Consider the following 20,308-nt stretch of genomic DNA (forward strand, 5'->3'; position numbering starts at 1 on the left):
CTGTGGTCTGTCAGCCAGGCTCCAGGTGGAATAACACTGTGGTCTGTCAGCCAGGCTCCTACTGGAATAACACTGTGGTCTGTCAGGCAGGCTCCAGGTGGAATAACACTGTGGTCTGTCAGCCAGACTCCTACTAGAATAACACTGTGGTCTGTCAGCCAGGCTCCAGGTGGAATAACACTGTGGTCTGTCAGCCAGACTCCTGGTGGAATAACACTGTGGTCTGTCAGCCAGGCTCCTGGTGGAATAACACTGTGGTCTGTCAGCCAGGCTCCAGGTGGAATAACACTGTGGTCTGTCAGCCAGGCTCCTACTGGAATAACACTGTGGTCTGTCAGGCAGGCTCCAGGTGGAATAACACTGTGGTCTGTCAGCCAGACTCCTACTGGAATAACACTGTGGTCTGTCAGCCAGGCTCCAGGTGGAATAACACTGTGGTCTGTCAGCCAGGCTCCTGGTGGAATAACACTGTGGTCTGTCAGCCAGGCTCCAGGTGGAATAACACTGTGGTCTGTCAGCCAGGCTCCAGGTGGAATAACACTGTGGTCTGTCAGCCAGGCTCCTCTTGAAATAACACTGTGGTCTGTCAGCCAGGCTCCTACTGGAATAACACTGTGGTCTGTCAGCCAGGCTCCTCATGGAATAACACTGTGGTCTGTCAGCCAGACTCCTGGTGGAATAACACTGTGGTCTGTCAGCCAGGCTCCTGGTGGAATAACACTGTGGTCTGATAGGCAGGATCCTACTGGAATAACACTGTGGTCTGTCAGCCAGGATCCTACTGGAATAACACTGTGGTCTGTCAGCCAGACTCATGGTGGAATAACACTGTGGTCTGTCAGCCAGGTCCTGGTGGAATAACACTGTGGTCTGTCAGCCAGGCTCCTACTGGAATAACACTGTGGTCTGTCAGCCAGGCTCCAGGTGGAATAACACTGTGGTCTGTCAGCCAGGTCCTGGTGGAATAACACTGTGGTCTGTCAGCCAGGCTCCTCATGGAATAATACTGTGGTCTGTCAGCCAGGCTCCTGGTGGAATAACACTGTGTTCTGTCAGCCAGACTCCTACTGGAATAACACTGTGGTCTGTCAGCCAGGCTCCTGGTGGAATAACACTGTGGTCTGATAGGCAGGATCCTACTGGAATAACACTGTGGTCTGTCAGCCAGGATCCTACTGGAATAACACTGTGGTCTGTCAGCCAGACTCATGGTGGAATAACACTGTGGTCTGTCAGCCAGGCTCCTACTGGAATAACACTGTGGTCTATCAGCCAGGCTCCTACTGGAATAACACTGTGGTCTGTCAGCCAGGCTCCTGGTGGAATAACACTGTGGTCTGATAGGCAGGATCCTACTGGAATAACACTGTGGTCTGTCAGCCAGGATCCTACTGGAATAACACTGTGGTCTGTCAGCCAGACTCATGGTGGAATAACACTGTGGTCTGTCAGCCAGGCTCCTACTGGAATAACACTGTGGTCTATCAGCCAGGCTCCTGGTGGAATAACACTGTGGTCTGTCAGCCAGACTCCTGGTGGAATAACACTGTGGTCTGTCAGCCAGACTCATGGTGGAATAACACTGTGGTCTGTCAGCCAGGATCCTGGTGGAATAACACTGGGGTCTGTCAGCCAGGCTCCTGGTGGAATAACACTGTGGTCTGTCAGCCAGGCTCCTGGTGGAATAACACTGGGGTCTGTCAGCCATGATCCTGGTGGAATAACACTGTGGTCTGTCAGCCAGGCTCCTGGTGGAATAACACTGTGGTCTGTCAGCCAGGCTCCAGGTGGAATAACACTGTGGTCTGTCAGCCAGACTCCTGGTGGAATAACACTGTGGTCTGTCATCCAGACTCCTGGTGGAATAACACTGTGGTCTGTCAGCCAGGCTCCTACTGGAATAACACTGTGGTCTGTCAGCCAGGTTCCTGGTGGAATAACACTGTGGCTGATTTGACTGCTTTCTTACAGGACAGTATGTCATTGTGTCATCAAACAGTTGGGGTTATTATGGGATAGACAGATGGAGAGAGGGAGGGGAGAGAGAGGACGGAGAGGGTGGGAGAGAGAGAAAGTGGGAGAGAGATGGCGAGAGGGAGGGAGGGAGGGAGGGAGAGGGGGAGAGAGAAAGGGGGAGATAGAGAGGGAGTGAGGTACAAGGAGAGAGGGAGGGAGGTAGCGAGGGAGAGGGGAGAGAGAAAGGAGGGAGATAGAGAGGGAGTGAGGTACAAGGAGAGAGGGAGAGAGGGAGTGAGGTACAAGGAGAGAGGGAGAGGGGAGAGAGACGGAGAGAGGGAGGGAGAGAGGTAGCGAGGGAGAGGGGGAGAGAGAAAGGGGGGGAGATAGAGAGGGAGTGAGGTACAAGGAGAGAGGGAGAGAGGGAGTGAGGTACAAGGAGAGAGGGAGAGAGGGAGTGAGGTACAAGGAGAGAGGGAGAGAGAGAGTGAGGTACAAGGAGAGAGGGAGAGAGGGAGTGAGGTACAAGGAGAGAGGGAGAGAGGGAGTGAGGTACAAGGAGAGAGGGAGAGAGGGAGTGAGGTACAAGGAGAGAGGGAGAGAGGGAGTGAGGTACAAGGAGAGAGGGAGAGAGGGAGTGAGGTACAAGGAGAGAGGGGGGAGAGAGCTGGTCGGTCAGCGGGATCAGCAGACCATGCTGTCATTAGAGTGCAGACCTAACTTAGTTCTAGTCTGCTCTCTCCTCTCCTCCTCTCATTGACTAGAGGACAGAGAGAGAGCAGAGGGAGAGGGATGGAGTGAGACTGGAGAAAGGTGAGAGAGGGACAAAAAAGAGCAAAAAGAGGAGAAAGGAGAGAGAAAAAGGAGTGAAAGAGTGGAGAGAGAGTAAAGAAAGAGGGTGAAGTGGGCCTGATAGGCCAATGTTGTTGCTAAGGGGAATTGGGCGGTATTTTTACCCAAACATATTTGCACCCAACAAAAAACTCAAAGCTTCCTAGATCAAAGGAGAATGCTGTTCCGTGTGTAAGAAGTTCCAATGCTGAATTATTCCAACACCTTCCCTTTGTTGTCGCTAGATGAGAGGGGGGAGAGGGGGATACAGAGAGAGGGAGAGAAGAGAGAGGTAGGGAAGGGGAACAGAGAGAGAGAGACAGGGAAGAGAGAGAGTGAGAAAGAGAGAGAGAGAGAGAGAGAGAGAGAGAGCGAGAGAGAGCGAGGGGGAGAGAAGAGAGAGGGAGGGAAGGGGAACAGAGAGAGAGACAGGGAAGAGAGAGAGTGAGAAAGAGAGAGAGAGAGAGCGAGGGGGGAGAGAAGAGAGAGGGAGGGAAGGGGGTACAGAGAGAGAGAGACAGGGAAGAGAGAGAGAGTGAAAAATTGGGGAGAGAGAGAGAGAGGGGGGGGTACAGAAACAGAGTTCTGCAATATTTATTTGGCACAGTTTATTTGCACTGTTCTGTTTTATGTCAACTCTTCTTCTTCCATCCATGTCTTCTATTACTGTGGTCAGTCAGATGAGAGGCTGAAGCGTTCACCTCAACCTGCATTCATATAGTAAGGATGGCTGCCGTCTTATGTGATCCTAACCAACTGTGCTATTTTGTTAGTTCTTTCACATTGTTTGTAACTTATTTTGTACATAATGTTGCTGCTGCCGTCTCTTATGACCGAAAAGAGCTTCTGGATATCAGAATAGTGATTACTCACCTCGAATTGGATGAATATTTTTTCTTTAATGAGTCTGACGCAAAGGATATACTGCTTCTCCGAGACCAGGCCCAAATCCCTGTCAATCGTGTGAAGAAAAGACGGAAATACATAGGGTAGAGATCAGCGTACCTTGTGAGAATTCTTGGGTGAGTGGGTAACCCGCCTCTACCATCCATTCTATTGGCCAACGTGTAATCACTGGAGAATAAACTGGATGATCTCAGTTTGAGACTATCCTACCAACGAGACATTAAAAACTGTAACATCTTATGTTTCACCGAGTGGTGGCTGAACCATGACAAGGATAATATACAGTTGGCTGGGTTTTCCGTGCATCGGCAGGACAGAACAGCTACGTCTGATAAGACGAGGGGTGGTGGCGTGTGTCTATTTGTCAATAACAGCTTGTGCCCGATGTCTAAAGTTAAAGAGGTCTCGAGGTATTGCTCGCCTGCTGTTGATGGATGCCTTGGCCTCATTCTCAACTGGCTTGTAATTGAAGCTGCAGTCACTCTGAGGGACAACCTCTCACATGGCCCGTGATATATTGTCCCTTTGGGAGTCTGGGAGAGTGGACAGGACAGTTCAGGACAGGACAGGAAAGGAGTGGGTCTGAAGAACATAAGGCATCTAAAAGTAATTCCTTTTCGGTGATAGGAGAGATTATACGTATAGCTTGGATTCTCACGTGGTCTTTTTATACCTTGATGCTGTATACCCCAGTGGATCCCCACCTTCCAATTCACACTCAGGAAAATCTGTTCTTGTGTGTAGGAGTACACCAGATAATACTCTCTCAAGGGCTATTCATGAAGTCTTTATAGTGTTTGATCTGATAAAGATGTCGTTTTATAGATTCCAGGTGAACCAGCAAGACACACACAAAACATTCCACAGAAGTGGGTGTCACCCAAATGGAGGAATCTCTTCTTCTTTTTTTAAAGCTATATCGAAAGCCTTGAAGCTTGGGAGTTCAACTTTGGGGACAATTATACTCTAAGAAAATAAGATCGTTTAAAAAAAACGTTTAAATGTATGGAATAGGGCTACAATGTTATCATGGAACTAAAGAAACGGAATTCACTACTTAATGATGCTGAACTTTATTGATGACATGACATGTATCCATTATGTTTTGCTTCATTAAATGTATACAGAAAATAACATTTTCAAATCATCATACATTTTTTTTGCCATGGAGTCAATGGCTATTCTATTTTCTGCTCAGTAATTGTTGACGCAATCTGTCGACGAGAGTCACGGTCAGTCATAATGTAATCATTTGGTCTACTACAGTATCAGAACATGAGAGATTAGGTCAGTCATAATGTAATCATTTGGTCTACTACAGTATCAGAACATGAGAGATTAGGTCAGTCATAATGTAATCATTTGGGTTACTACAGTATCAGAACATGAGAGATTAGGTCAGTAATAATGTAATCATTTGGGTTACTACAGTATCAGAACATGAGAGATTAGGTCAGTAATAATGTAATCATTTGGGTTACTACAGTATCAGAACATGAGAGATTAGGTCAGTAATAATGTAATCATTTGGGTTACTACAGTATCAGAACATGAGAGATTAGGTCAGTAATAATGTAATCATTTGGGTTACTACAGTATCAGAACATGAGAGATTAGGTCAGTCATAATGTAATCATTTGGGTTACTACAGTATCAGAACATGAGAGATTAGGTCAGTAATAATGTAATCATTTGGTCTACTACAGTATCAGAACATGAGAGATTAGGTCAGTCATAATGTAATCATTTGGTCTACTACAGTATAAGAATACATTCTTTGAAGTGATTACTAAAACATTTAGTTTGCTCTTTCTCACCAAAACAAGTAAAACATTGACTGATATTTCATCCGGCCAAGATGTGTGTGTGTGTAACACGTCTGTATTTGTAAAGGAATGTAATTAGTTGACAGTATCCTAACCTCGTCCCCAGTTGTCCCTTGTGTTTAGTGTATGTCAGAATATTCTTACAACAAACCGTACCATGGTCATCCCATATTTCCATTTAGTATTTGATACAGGCCATTGATCCTGTCTTACTACCCATTGGTCTAACACTATATGTAGCTCCGCCCACTTGCTTGTGTGTCATTGGGCCAGAATGCACCGGAAGTTGGAAGACCTACGAAACAAATTGCCAGGCTACACAAGGTGGATGTTATGGGTCTCTTTAGTAGATCTTAAAGGCGGTGAGCTTCAAGTCCCCTCTGATACGAACGTAGGTAATGACTTCCAGGACGTGACGGTTGGGGAACTTGATCACATGTCCATTAGGCATCTCCACTTCAAACACATCTCCGGTCAGCTTCAGGACAATCTTGAGAGAGAGAACGGAGAGAGGAAAGCCGTCACTATGACAACACTTTGACTTACTCTAACACCCACATGGTTTCATTGTTACATCACTATATGCCTAGTTCAACTCTGACTTGCCTAGTTCATTAGAGGTTAAATACATTTAAAAAGAAATATATGCCCAAGATTATCCATTTATCTAGTAATAAAAGGCTGTACTGCAGTACTGCATGCTCGATAATCCAGTCAGTATGATATAACTTATAACTAACTACACTGAATAATGCAGTCAGTATTTAATAACTCATCACTAACTAAACTGAACAATCTTAAAGGGATAGTTCAGGATTTTGACAATAAAGCCCTTCATCTACTTCCCCAGAGTCAGATGAACTCGTGGATATCATTTGTATGTCTCTGTGTCCAGTATGAAGTTAGAGGTAGTGAATCGTCCAGCATGTAGTTAGAGGTAGTGAATCGTCCAGTATGAAGAGGTAGTGAATCGTCCAGTATGAAGAGGTAGTGAATCGTCCAGTATGAAGTCAGAGGTGGTGAATAATCCAGTATGAAGTTAGAGGTAGTGAATCGTCCAGTATGAAGAGGTAGTGATTCGTCCATGTATGAAGTTAGAGGTAGTGAATCGTCCAGTATGAAGAGGTAGTGAATCGTCCAGAATGAAGTTAGAGGTAGTGAATCGTCCAGTATGAAGAGGTAGTGAATCGTCCAGTATGAAGTTAGAGGTAGTGAATCGTCCAGTATGAAGTTAGAGGTAGTTAATCGTCCAGAATGAAGTTAGAGGTAGTGAATCGTCCAGTATGAAGAGGTAGTGAATCGTCCATTATGAAGAGGTAGTGAATCGTCCAGAATGAAGTTAGAGGTAGTGAATCGTCCAGTATGAAGAGGTAGTGAATCGTCCAGTATGAAGTTAGAGGTAGTGAATCGTCCAGTATGAAGTCAGAGGTGGTGAATAATCCAGTATGAAGTTAGAGGTAGTGAATCGTCCAGTATGAAGAGGTAGTGATTCGTCCATGTATGAAGTTAGAGGTAGTGAATCGTCCAGTATGAAGAGGTAGTGAATCGTCCAGAATGAAGTTAGAGGTAGTGAATCGTCCAGTATGAAGAGGTAGTGAATCGTCCAGTATGAAGTTAGAGGTAGTGAATCGTCCAGTATGAAGATAGAGGTAGTTAATCGTCCAAAATGAAGTTAGAGGTAGTGAATCGTCCAGTATGAAGAGGTAGTGAATCGTCCATTATGAAGAGGTAGTGAATCGTCCAGAATGAAGTTAGAGGTAGTGAATCGTCCATTATGAAGAGGTAGTGAATCGTCCAGAATGAAGTTAGAGGTAGTGAATCGTCCAGTATGAAGTTAGAGGTAGTGAATCGTCCAGTATGAAGATAGAGGTAGTTAATCGTCCAGAATGAAGTTAGAGGTAGTGAATCGTCCAGTATGAAGAGGTAGTGAATCGTCCAGCATGAAGTTAGAGGTAGTGAATCGTTCAGTATGAAGATAGAGGTAGTGAATCGTCCAGTATGAAGAGGTAGTGAATCGTCCAGTATGAAGTTAGAGGTAGTGAATCGTCCAGTATGAAGTTAGAGGTAGTGAATCGTCCAGTATGAAGTTAGAGGTAGTGAATCGTCCAGTATGAAGTTATAGGTGGTGAATCGTCCAGTATGAAGTTATAGGTGGTGAATCAGCAAAAAGATTGCTAGTCTTCGTGGTACAGCTAGCATACTTTCAGTCTTTGCACTAAGCTAGCGCTAACACAAGTTAGCATTGGCACGCAAAACTACCTTTAACTTCCATCATAGTGGACTCAGAGACATAAAAATGTTATCGAATAGTTCATCTGACTCATCCCTTTAAGAAATACCACAATGCCCTTTTTTCCTCAAATATTATATTTTCATTTATTTAAACATTTGTATATATCCGGACAAACATCCACCTTGGTCCAGTCAGGACCCTCTTCCCATCCCGACAATTGTCCCACCTTGACAGTAGAACCCCTTTGGAGGTCACTGTATTTCTCTCTCTCCTCATGACCCCAGCAGCCGTCAATCTTTGAGTTGCACACAAGCACAGCGCCGTCAGTGTCATCCTTAAAACGTGGGTTGAAGTGCAGTGCCAGGTGATCTTCGTCACAGCCCAGTTCTATCTGGAACCTGAGGTTTGTTCAACAAGGGAAATAATTCGCTATCATATTCCATTTGAGCTAGCCGCAAACGTTCGGTAACATTAGGAATCAGTCCGAGAAGGGTAGTGTGCGGCGAACATAAGTGTCTGTTTTGGGTCTAAACTGCCAATACAAATAATAATGTGTCCATGTAGGCTTTCTATTGCATGTAGTAGGAATATGAAGTCATTAGCAGTATGACCACAGTAATCATAGCTGTTCATTCAAATCGTTCAATTGAAATTGTTGCTAAGTAACATGTTCACCGCAAACAGAACCCTTCTTGAACTCACCTCGTCACATGTGCAATAGGAAGTCACAAGACAAATCATTCCAGAAACCCCACTACATGTCTGCACTTCTCTAACATGAATTGGTTTCACACATACAGTATACCACATACAGTACACCGCATACAGTATACCATATAGAGTATACTAGACATACAGTATACCACACATACAATATACCACATACAGTATACCACATACAGTACACCGCATACAGTATACCACATACAGTACACCACATAAAGTATACCATATACAGTGTACCACATACAGTACACCGCATACAGTATACCATATACAGTATACCATATACAGTGTACCACATACAGTATACTGCATACAGTATACCATATACAGTATACCACACATACAGTATACCACACACACAGTATACCACACATACAGTATACTACACATACAGTATACCACACATACAGAATACCACATACAGTGTACCGCATACAGTATACCACATACAGTGTACCGCATACAGTATACCACAGACAGTATACCACATACAGTATACCACATATACAGTATACCACATATACAGTATACCACATTCAGTATACCACATACAGTATACGACATACAGTATACCACATATACAGTATACCACACATACAGTATACCATATAGAGTATACTAGACATACAGTATACCCCACATACAGTATATCCCACATACAGTATACCCCACCTACAGTATACCACACATACAGTATACCACATAAAGTATACCACATATACAGTATACCACATACAGTATACCACACATACAGTATACCACATATACAGTATACCACATATACAGTATACCACACATACGATATACCACATATACAGTATACCACACATACAGTATACCACATACAGTATTACACATACAGTATTCCACACATACAGTATACCACATATACAGTATTCCACACTTACAGTATTCCACACTTACAGAATACCACATACAGTATACCACATACAGTATACCACATATACAGTATACCACATATACAGTATACCACATACAGTATACCACATATACAGTATACCATATAGAGTATACTAGACATACAGTATACCACACATACAGTATACCACATAGAGTATACTAGACATACAGTACACCACACATACAGTATACCACATAGAGTATACTAGACATACAGTATACCACATATACAGTATACCACATAGAGTATACTAGAGATACAGTATACCACACATACAGTATACCACATAGAGTATACTAGACATACAGTATACCACACATACAGTATACCACATAGAGTATACTAGACATACAGTATACCACACATACAGTATACCACATAGAGTATACTAGACATACAGTATACCACACATACAATATACCACATACAGTATACAACATATACAGTATACCACATACAGTATTCCACACATACAGAATACCACATACAGTATACCACATACAGTATACCACATATACAGTATACCACATACAGTATACCACATATACAGTATACCATATAGAGTATACTAGACATACAGTATACCACACATACAGTATACCACACATACAGTATACCACAGAGTATACTAGACATACAGTATACCACACATACAGTATACCACATAGAGTATACTAGACATACAGTATACCACACATACAGTATACCAACACTAAAGCATTCTCCATTCTTTAGTCTTTAGAACAAACATTTGTGGAACTGATGGTTTGTTTTTCAGTTATTCTTCTAAATGAATGTGATGGGTCTCTGGGTGTGATTTCCAAACCAGACCAGACCAAACCAGACCAGACCAAACCAGTTAAATGTACGTACCCCTTCGCCTCATGCAGAATCCTCCCCTCCACTTTCAACTGGTCTCCAGCTCTCAGCTTCACATTCTTCAGCTCAAGTTCCTGTTGTTAAGAAGCATATAGTTGACTATCTTTGAACATAAGGTGAAAGGGATCGTCTTTTAAATGTGTCACGTTTGGTTTGCTTTATGCTATTCAATCATTTATCTCTGGCTTTTGATAATCATTGTAATCACAATTTACAGTTTATGTCCCACTAATATTGTATAGCGATGTACATAATAGTAACCAGATCATTTACCCAGCAACACATATCTCAATGCAGTAAACATGTAGGTTACAAAGCCTGTTCAATATGTACCTTTATTATCCACACGAGCATGAAGGTTAATAAGACTTCCCATTGGCTTTGCCATGTTGTCACTGGTGGTGAAAAGCAGTCCTGAATGTACTATGGGATGGGACAAGAGAAGCCTCTATGCTGAGACAAAGAGAGATTAAAAGGTGAGGTTATAAGTCCAGCCCCCTTCACATATCACTAACTGATTAGCATGATGAGGGGGTCAAGAGGTACTTCATGATGATTCAACCCACAGCTGTTTGATTATCTCACTTAGCCTAGAGCCCAATACTGGGCTTTAACAAGGAGCTTGGTGACAGTATAGACAGCTTACTACTGTACTGCACTGATGATGTCACTCATACTGAACAGCCTGCTCTTTGATCTGTAATCAACTGTGATTGATCAGTACTCAAATGCCACTATGTTGAGAGAGATAATATTTTTTTCCACACACAGGACTATACTATGGTACAATAGAGAGAGAAAGAGAGAGAGAGCATGGCTGTAACGGCCGTCGTCAGAAAGAGACCAAGGTGCAGCGGAGGATGTGTTCATCATTAGGAATTTTAATAAACGAAAGAACACGACAAACGAAACACGAAAAGAAACGACAGCCAAACAGTCCTGTCAGGATTAACTCTACACAGAAAACATTCACCCACAAACCCCAAAGGAAAAACAGGCTGCCTATGTATGACTCCCAATCAGCAACAACGAACTACAGCTGTTCCTGATTGAGAGCCACACACGGCCAACCAAAGAAACAAACCAACATAGAAAAATAAACATAGAACGCCCACCCATGTAACACCCTGGCCTAACCAGGGTGTTACCATGGTAATGATCAGGGTTCTGGTTCATGGTAATGATCAGGGTTATGGTTCATGGTAATGATCAGGGTTATGTTAATGATCAGGGTTATGTTAATGATCAGGGTTATGGTAATGATCAGGGTTTTGGTAATGATCCGGGTTATAGTAATGATCAGGGTTATGGTAATGATCAGGGTTATGATCCATGGTAATGATCAGGGTTATGGTAATGATCAGGGTTATGATCCATGGTAATGATCAGGGTTATGGTAATGATCAGGGTTATGGTAATGATCAGGGTTATATTGATGATCAGGGTTATGATGGTCGTGCACCAGTCATTTCGTAATCGTTGCCCTCTCGCTGGTGTCACTGCTGACACGGATTGCAAACCATTCAAATCACTACAGATAAGCCTAGATGATTCAGCTGTATTCTTACCATTACTGTAAATTATAATGCAATGAATCTTTTAATATTTAATATTTTAAAAACACTATCGATGTAACATTAAATACATTATTATTTAGATGTAAATTATAGCAAAGGCTTTGTGATCAAATTCATCAGGGATTATTTCTTGTTAAATCTTGCAGAGTTGCTCATTCAGATTTCACCCAGTCCAGCTCTGGGATTAGGTGACTTCATAAACAATCAGCACATTAAAACCCAAAATAACAACAATAGCTATGTGCTTGTGTCAACACATTTTGTGATCTTGCAGTAAATTTGCATTACATATTACTTGAGTAACTTACCTTTTGCATCAAACCTACAATAGCATGAACTCAATTAGATATGCTTGAGCAGAGACTTAAGCAGAAAATTAGCTGAAAATATTATATTTAATTCATTAGAGAATACGCATGCTCCTTCAATAAATGCTGATTTAGTTTTTCCTCATGTACAGGACCAGAACCAGCAAGAAAACAACAGCACATTAATTCATGTTTTACATTTCTTTAAATTAGGTGCAAAAATAGCATTATATGAAAAGTGAATGGCACTGATTATATCACAAACCGTTGTTTGTGAAGTTTCTTCATGTCACCTGCATCAGCCAATAACAGACCAGTTGTTTCTTCATGTCACCTGCATCAGCCAATAACAGACCAGTTGTTTCTTCATGTCACCTGCATCAGCCAATAACAGACCAGTTGTTTCTTCATGTCACCTGCATCAGCCAATAACAGACCAGTTGTTTCTTCATGTCACCTGCATCAGCCAATAAAAAGACAAGTTGTTTCTTCCTGTTGTTCAACAATATACAAGCATGATGCTTCCAAACTTTGAAAAAATATAAATCATTTACCCCTGCAGTCTCAGTTTGTCTGGTACACATAGCTCTGTAAATGATTTACCCCTGCACCTACCCAGTCTCAGTTTGTCTGGTACACATAGCTCTGTAAATGATTTACCCCTGCACCTACCCAGTCTCAGTTTGTCTGGTACACATAGCTCTGTAAATGATTTACCCCTGCACCTACCCAGTCTCAGTTTGTCTGGTACACATAGCTCTGTAAATGATTTACCCCTGCATCTACCCAGTCTCAGTTTGTCTGGTACACATAGCTCTGTAAATGATTTACCCCTGCACCTACCCAGTCTCAGTTTGTCTGGTACACATAGCTCTGTAAATGATTTACCCCTGCACCTACCCAGTCTCAGTTTGTCTGGTACACATAGCTCTGTAAATGATTTACCCCTGCACCTACCCAGTCTCAGTTTGTCTGGTACACATAGCTCTGTAAATGATTTACCCCTGCACCTACCCAGTCTCAGTTTGTCTGGTACACATAGCTCTGTAAATGATTTACCCCTGCATCTACCCAGTGTCAGTTTGTCTGGTACACATAGCTCTGTAAATGATTTACCCCTGCACCTACCCAGTCTCAGTTTGTCTGGTACACATAGCTCTGTAAATGATTTACCCCTGCACCTACCCAGTCTCAGTTTGTCTGGTACACATAGCTCTGTAAATGATTTACCCCTGCACCTACCCAGTCTCAGTTTGTCTGGTACACATAGCTCTGTAAATGATTTACCCCTGCACCTACCCAGTCTCAGTTTGTCTGGTACATAAAGCCCTGTAATTGTTGACAGAAGGAATCCATCATTTCAATGAGATTGACTGCTTGGTGGAACGGTGTTGTGGTGGAACGGTGTGGCGGAACGGTGGAATACTACTGAGAGGATATTACTGAGAAGATACTACTGAGACGATATTACTGAGAAGATACTACTGAGAGGATATTACTGAGAAGATACTACTGAGACGATATTACTGAGAAGATACTACTGAGACGATATTACTGAGAAGATACTACTGAGAAGATATTACTGTGAAGATACTACTGAGACGATACTACTGAGACGATATTACTGAGAAGATACTACTGAGAAGATACTACTGAGAAAGCAGATTGATAACACACAATTGGCCTTATGTCCGGCCTGGGCTTTCAATCATCACCTTCTGGGTTACGCTAGACTGGTCTTCCTCTCCCCCTCCAGCAAAATGGCTCTCTAGTCAACACTATACCAGAACTTTCTAATTAACACTATACAAGACCTTTCTAACTAACACTATACCAGACCTCTCTAATCAACACTATACCAGACCTATCTAATTAACACTATACCAGACCTCTCCAATTAACACTATACCAGACCTCTCTAATTAACACTATACCAGACCTCTCTAATTAACACTATACCAGACCTATCTGATTAACACTATACCAGACCTCTCTAACTAACACTATACCAGACCTCTCTAATTAACACTATACCAGACCTCTCTAGTTAAAATAGGGCTAGGGTCCTTTTTTCAGAATCTCCGCCTGACTGACGTGCCCAAAGTAAACTGCCTGTTACTCAGGCCCAGAAGCCAGGATATGCATGGGATTGGTACCGTTGGATAGAAAACACTTTGAAGTTTGTAGAAATGTTAAAATAATGTATGAGATTATAACACAATAGATATGGTAGGAGAAAATCCAAAGATAATCCAACTGGAAATATATATTTTTGAGAGCCCATGCTATTACAATGGAAAGCATAGAGGCATATCCAATTCCAGCTCCCAGATTGCAATTCCTATGGCTTCCACTGGCTATCAACAGTCTTTGTTCAAGGTTTCAGGCTTGTAACTTGAATAACGAGTAAGAAATATTAGTTTTAGTACAATGACACAAGTTTGGAAATCTGTGTTTGCGCGCACGATGAAGAGGATGCACACCTGCTAATACTTCTTTCCGTATTAAATATTATAGTTTAATTACATTTTAGGGTACCTGAGGAATAAATAGAAACGTATTTCTGACTTGTTGAAACAAAGTTTAGGTGTAGATTTTTGGATTCCTTTCTCTGCATGTTGAACGAGTGGATTACTCAAATCGATGGCGCCAACTAAATTTACTTTTTGGGATATAAAGAAGGATTTTATCTAACAAAACGGCACTACATGTAATAGCTGAAACCCGTTAGATGACAAATCAGAGGAAGATTTTCAAAAAGTAAGTGAATATTCAATTGCTATTTGTGATTTTATGAAACCTGTGCCAGTGGAAATATATGTTGATGTGGGGCGCCGTCCTCAAACAATCGCATGGCATGCTTTCACTGTAAAGCCTACTGTAAATCAGACAGTGCAGTTAGATTAACAAGAATTTAAGCTTTCAACCGATATAAGACACTTGTATGTACCTAAATGTTTAATATCCATATCCAATTGCGCGCCCTTCAGTTCCAGTGGAAGTCTAGCCCAAAGAGGGTTTAACAAGTCACATAATAAATTGCATGGACTCACTCTGTGTGCAATAATAGTGTTTAACATAATTTTTGAATGACTTCCTCATCTCTGTACCAAACACATACAATTATCTGTAAGGTCCCTCAGTCGAGCAGTGAATTTCAGATTTAGATTCAACCATAAAGATCAGGGAGGTTTTCCAATGCCTCCCACAGAATGGCAACTATTGTAAAAAAATAAATAAAAAAGCAGACATTGAATATCCCTTTGAACATGGTGAAGTTAATTACACTTTCAATGGTGTATCAATACACCCAGTTGCTTCAAAGATACAGGCGTCCTACCTAACTCAGTTGCCGCAGAAGAAGGAAACAGCTCAGGGATTTCACCATGAGGCCAATGACTTTAAAACATTTATAGAGTTTAATGGCTGTGATATGAGAACTGAGGATGGATCAACAACATTGTAGTTACTCCACAAACCTAACTTAATTGACAAAGTGAAAAGAAGGAAGTGTACAGAATAAACCATTACCGAGACATGCATCCTGTTTGCAATAAGGCACTAAAGTAAAATATGAAAAAATGTGGCAAAGAAATGTACTTTATGATCTGATTACAAAGTGTTATGTTTGGGGCAAAACCAACAGAACACATCACTGAGTACCACTCTTCATATTTTCAAGCATGGTGGTGGCTGCATCACGTTATGGAGTCATCTGCAAGGACTAGGGAGTTTTTCTGAAGGCACGGTGAATCAATCAATCGAACAAGTTAGAAACAGTCCCTCCTGGTTGTTTGTTTTGGTGATTTACAAAGAGAAATAAAACCCATTCAGATGACCTGAAGATAGTTCAACAGTAGATTTTAGTTTAATGCTTCAGCTGTATTCCCCCTGGAGAGACATGTTAATTGGGCTACAATATGAGGGGTTTTCTATTAGCCCAGGACTAGAGCAACACGCGTTCAGAGAGAAAACAGGGAATTCAGTAGTATTATGTGAAAAACGATTGCTCTCAGGGGCTCTTCAATAATGTAAACAAACTGATTTAATTATGTAAATTGGACTGCGGCTAAAGATTTTTCATACCATCAATTTCCATTGTATCCAACATACCGAGACTTTCTATCACATTTCAGGTAAGACCCAAATGCAGACTGTGTTGAAGTAACAATGTTTATTACAGCAAAAGGGGCAGGCAAACGACAGGACAAGGCAGGCAGGGGTCGATAATTCAGACTAGTGGGGTAACGGTACAGGACGTCAGCTGGCTCAGGGTCAGGTCAGGCAGAGGTTGGTAATCCAGACTAGTGGGGCAACGGTACAGGACGTCAGGCAGGCTCAGGGTCAGGGCGGGCAGAGGTTGGTAATCCAGAGTTGTGGGGCAACGGTACAGGACGTCAGGCAGGGTCAGGGCGGGCAGAGGTTGGTAATCCAGAGTTGTGGGGCAACGGTACAGGACGTCAGACAGGCTCAGGGTCAGGGCGGGCAGAAATGGCCAAAACATGAAGAATCAATAGACAGGACCAGAGGGAAAAGCGCTGGTAGGCTTGACGAAACAAAACGAACTGGCAACAGACAAACAGAGAAGACAGGTATAAGTACCCAGGGGATAATGGGGAAAATGGGCGACACCTGGAGGGAGGTGGAGACAAGCACAAGGACAGGTGAAACAGATCAGGGCGTAACACTTTCTTTGTGGTGACACACATTACATCACGTTGTCGAAGTGATCAACTCCTGACCTGTTGTAATGAACATCTTAATCATCAACCAAGATGGATAATGATTAGACCATCTTAATCATCAACCAAGATGGATAATGATTAGAACATCTTAATCATCAACCAAGATGGATAATGATTAGAACATCTTAATCAACAACCAAGATGGATAATGATTAGAACATCTTAATCAACAACCAAGATGGATAATGATTAGAACATCTTAATCATCAACCAAGATGGATAATGATTAGAACATCTTGATCATCAACCAAGATGGATAATGATTAGAACATCTTAATCATCAACCCAGATGGATAATGATTAGAACATCTTGATCATCAACCAAGATGGATAATGATTAGAACATCTTAATCATCAACCAAGATGGATAATGATTAGAACATCTTAATCAACAACCAAGATGGAAAATGATTAAAATATATATAAGAAACCCCCTAACTAACGACCAAGGAAAGGCAATGGAAGGAATTCTCCAATGTACTATGGCCTGTATATCTCTACAGTTGATTAAAACCTCTTGAGGATACCCTAGGATAGGGGGCGCCACAGCGCATTTTGAAAAAAAATCGTTCCCATTTTCAACGGCCTACTAATCAAACTCAGAAGATAGGGCATGCATATACTTATTATATATGGATAGAAAACACTCTAAAGTTTCTAAAACTGTTTGAATGGTGTCTGTGAGTATAACAGAACTCATTTGGCAGGCAAAACCCTGAGACATTTTCTGACAGGAAGTGGATACCTGATGTGTTGTATTGAGTTCTAACCTATCCCATTGAAAAACACAGGGGTTTAGGAATATTTTGGCACTTCCTATTGCTTCCACTAGATGTCGCCAGTCCTTTCACAGTGGTTTGAGCCTTATAGAGTCAAAACTCAGTGAATGACAGGAGTTTGAAATTGGTCACAGGGGATGGGCCATCACCATTATGACGCCGGCGGCCATGTCTGCCCCCACCTTTGGAAACGGTTTTAAAGGCAATGAAATCATCCCCCTCGAATCTTATTGGCTCTCTTGGTGTTAGTGGCCCTGAACATTTATTTTATACAACGTTTGACATGTTTGAACGAACCTACATGCGCGAGGATTGCTTTCAGTATGAAGTGCAGAGCTGCGTTTGGAGAGAGCCATAGGACGCGCTACCAACATCAGGCTAATGGAACGTGAAGTATGGACTTTTTGACCGAAAATACATCTGTTGTGGACCTGGGATGCTTTCTGATGAAGACAACTAAAGGTAGGCGATTATTGACAATATTATTGAAGATGAGATGGTTCATACTGTTGCATCCAAGATGGCGCCGAGCACTGTATATTAGCTGATTTTCTGAGTATCGCATCTCCTTTTATCGCAAAGTGTGATTACCCAGTAAAGTTAATTTAAAATCTGGTATGACGGGTGTTCTCAAGAGATATTCATCTATAAATGTTAGATTGACAATATACATTTAAAAAATCGTTATAGTATAGCAATTTATTGAAACGTAGCATTGTTTACCGGGACGCTTTTGAGGGGAAATTAGGTAGTCAACGTCAGACAGAGATGTAAAATGCTGTTTTTATATATAAATATGACCTTTATTGAACAAAAGAATGCATGCATTGTATAACATGATGTCCTAGGGGTGCCATCTGATGAAGTTTGTAAAAGGTTAGTGCTACATTTAGCTGTTTATTGATAATATGTGATGGAAGTGGTTGGTCGGGAAAATGGCTATGAAGCTGCTTTTTACGATGGACTCATCTAATATAATCTAATGATTTGCTTTTCCTGTAAAACCTTTTTGAAATCGGACGACGTGGGTCGATTCAGGAGAGGTGTATCTATAAAAAAAAAAAAAAAATATTTTTTAATTTTGTAAAAAATTATGCTAATTTTTTAATGCTAATTGGCGATATGATTTTTCGCTGGATTTTGATCCCGCTAACGGGATCAGATGCTCAAGAGGTTAAAATGATTAAAACAGCTCCGCTTGATCGTCCTCCACACAATCTACTGAAGATGAGTTGTTAAGCCAGCATGTCTCTCACTTTGAACATGAATGTTTATTATATATGTCCATTATATATGTCCATTATATATGTCCATTATATATGGTCAATATACAGTCTATATTCATTATATATAGATATGTCCATTATATATGTCCATTATGTATGTCCATTATATATGTCCATTATATATGTCCATTATATATGGTCAATATACAGTCTATATTCATTATATATGACCATTATATATGTCCATTATATATGTCCATTATATATGGTCAATATACAGTCTATATTCATTATATATAGATATGTCCATTATATATGTCCATTATGTATGTCCATTATATATGTCCATTATATATGGTCAATATACAGTCTATATTCATTATATATATATATATATATATATATATATATATATATATATATGTCCATTATATATGTCCATTATGTATGTCCATTACATATGTCCATTATATATGGTCAATATACAGTCTTTATTCATTATATATATATGTCCATTATATATGTCCATTATATATGGTCAATATACAGTCTATATTCATTATATATATGTCCATTATATATGGTCAATAAATATGGTCAATATACAGTCTATATTCATTATATATATGTCCATTATATATGGTCAATAAATATGGTCAATATACAGTCTATATTCATTATATATATATATATATATATATATATATATATATATATATGTCCATTATATATGTCCATTATATATGGTCAATATACAGTCTATATTCATTATATATATGTCCATTATATATGGTCAATAAATATGGTCAATATACAGTCTATATTCATTATATATATGTCCATTATATATGGTCAATAAATATGGTCAATATACAGTCTATATTCATTATATATATATATATGTCCATTATATATGTCCATTATATATGTCCATTATATATGGTCAATATACAGTCTATATTCATTATATATGTCCATTATATATGTCCATTATATATGTCCATTACAAATGAGCCTCCAATACCCTACTCAATAAACTGGATGCAGTCTTATCACAGTGCCATCCGTTTTGTCACCAAAGCCCCATATACTACCAACCACTGCGACCTGTACGCTCTCGTTGGCTGGCCCTCGCTTCATACTTGTCGCCAAACCCACTGGCTCCAGGTCATCTACAAGACCCTGCTAGGTAAAGTCCCCCCTTAGCTCACTGGTCACCATAGCAGCACCCACCTGTAGCACGCGCTCCAGCAGGTATATCTCACTGGTCACCCCCAAAGCCAATTCCTCCTTCGGCCGCCTCTCCTTCCAGTTCTCTGCTGCCAATGACTGGAACGAACTACAAAAATCTCTGAAACTGGAAACACTTATCTCCCTCACTAGCTTTAAGCACC

At 41.0% G+C, this 20,308-nt stretch overlaps 1 protein-coding gene across 2 annotated transcripts; it reads right to left on the bottom strand.

Moving 5' to 3' along the window:
* Positions 1-4,750: 4,750 nt before the first annotated feature.
* On the bottom strand, positions 4,751-10,717 carry LOC123743221 (galectin-1-like). Of its 2 annotated transcripts, none has more exons than XM_045719325.1 (4): positions 10,613-10,717; positions 10,274-10,353; positions 7,979-8,150; positions 4,751-6,009 (listed from the first exon to the last, which is right to left on the bottom strand). In XM_045719325.1, exons 1-4 carry the CDS (start codon positions 10,631-10,633, stop codon positions 5,863-5,865), a joined length of 420 nt encoding a protein of 139 aa, XP_045575281.1. In that variant the 5' UTR covers positions 10,634-10,717; the 3' UTR covers positions 4,751-5,862. The 2 variants fall into 2 exon arrangements, with proteins under 2 accessions (XP_045575281.1, XP_045575282.1); XM_045719326.1 differs by having other exon boundaries at positions 10,553-10,623.
* Positions 10,718-20,308: the final 9,591 nt, after the last annotated feature.

This window comes from Salmo salar, chromosome ssa05 (assembly GCF_905237065.1).
Source record: "Salmo salar chromosome ssa05, Ssal_v3.1, whole genome shotgun sequence".
Taxonomy (NCBI): Eukaryota; Metazoa; Chordata; class Actinopteri; order Salmoniformes; family Salmonidae; genus Salmo; species Salmo salar.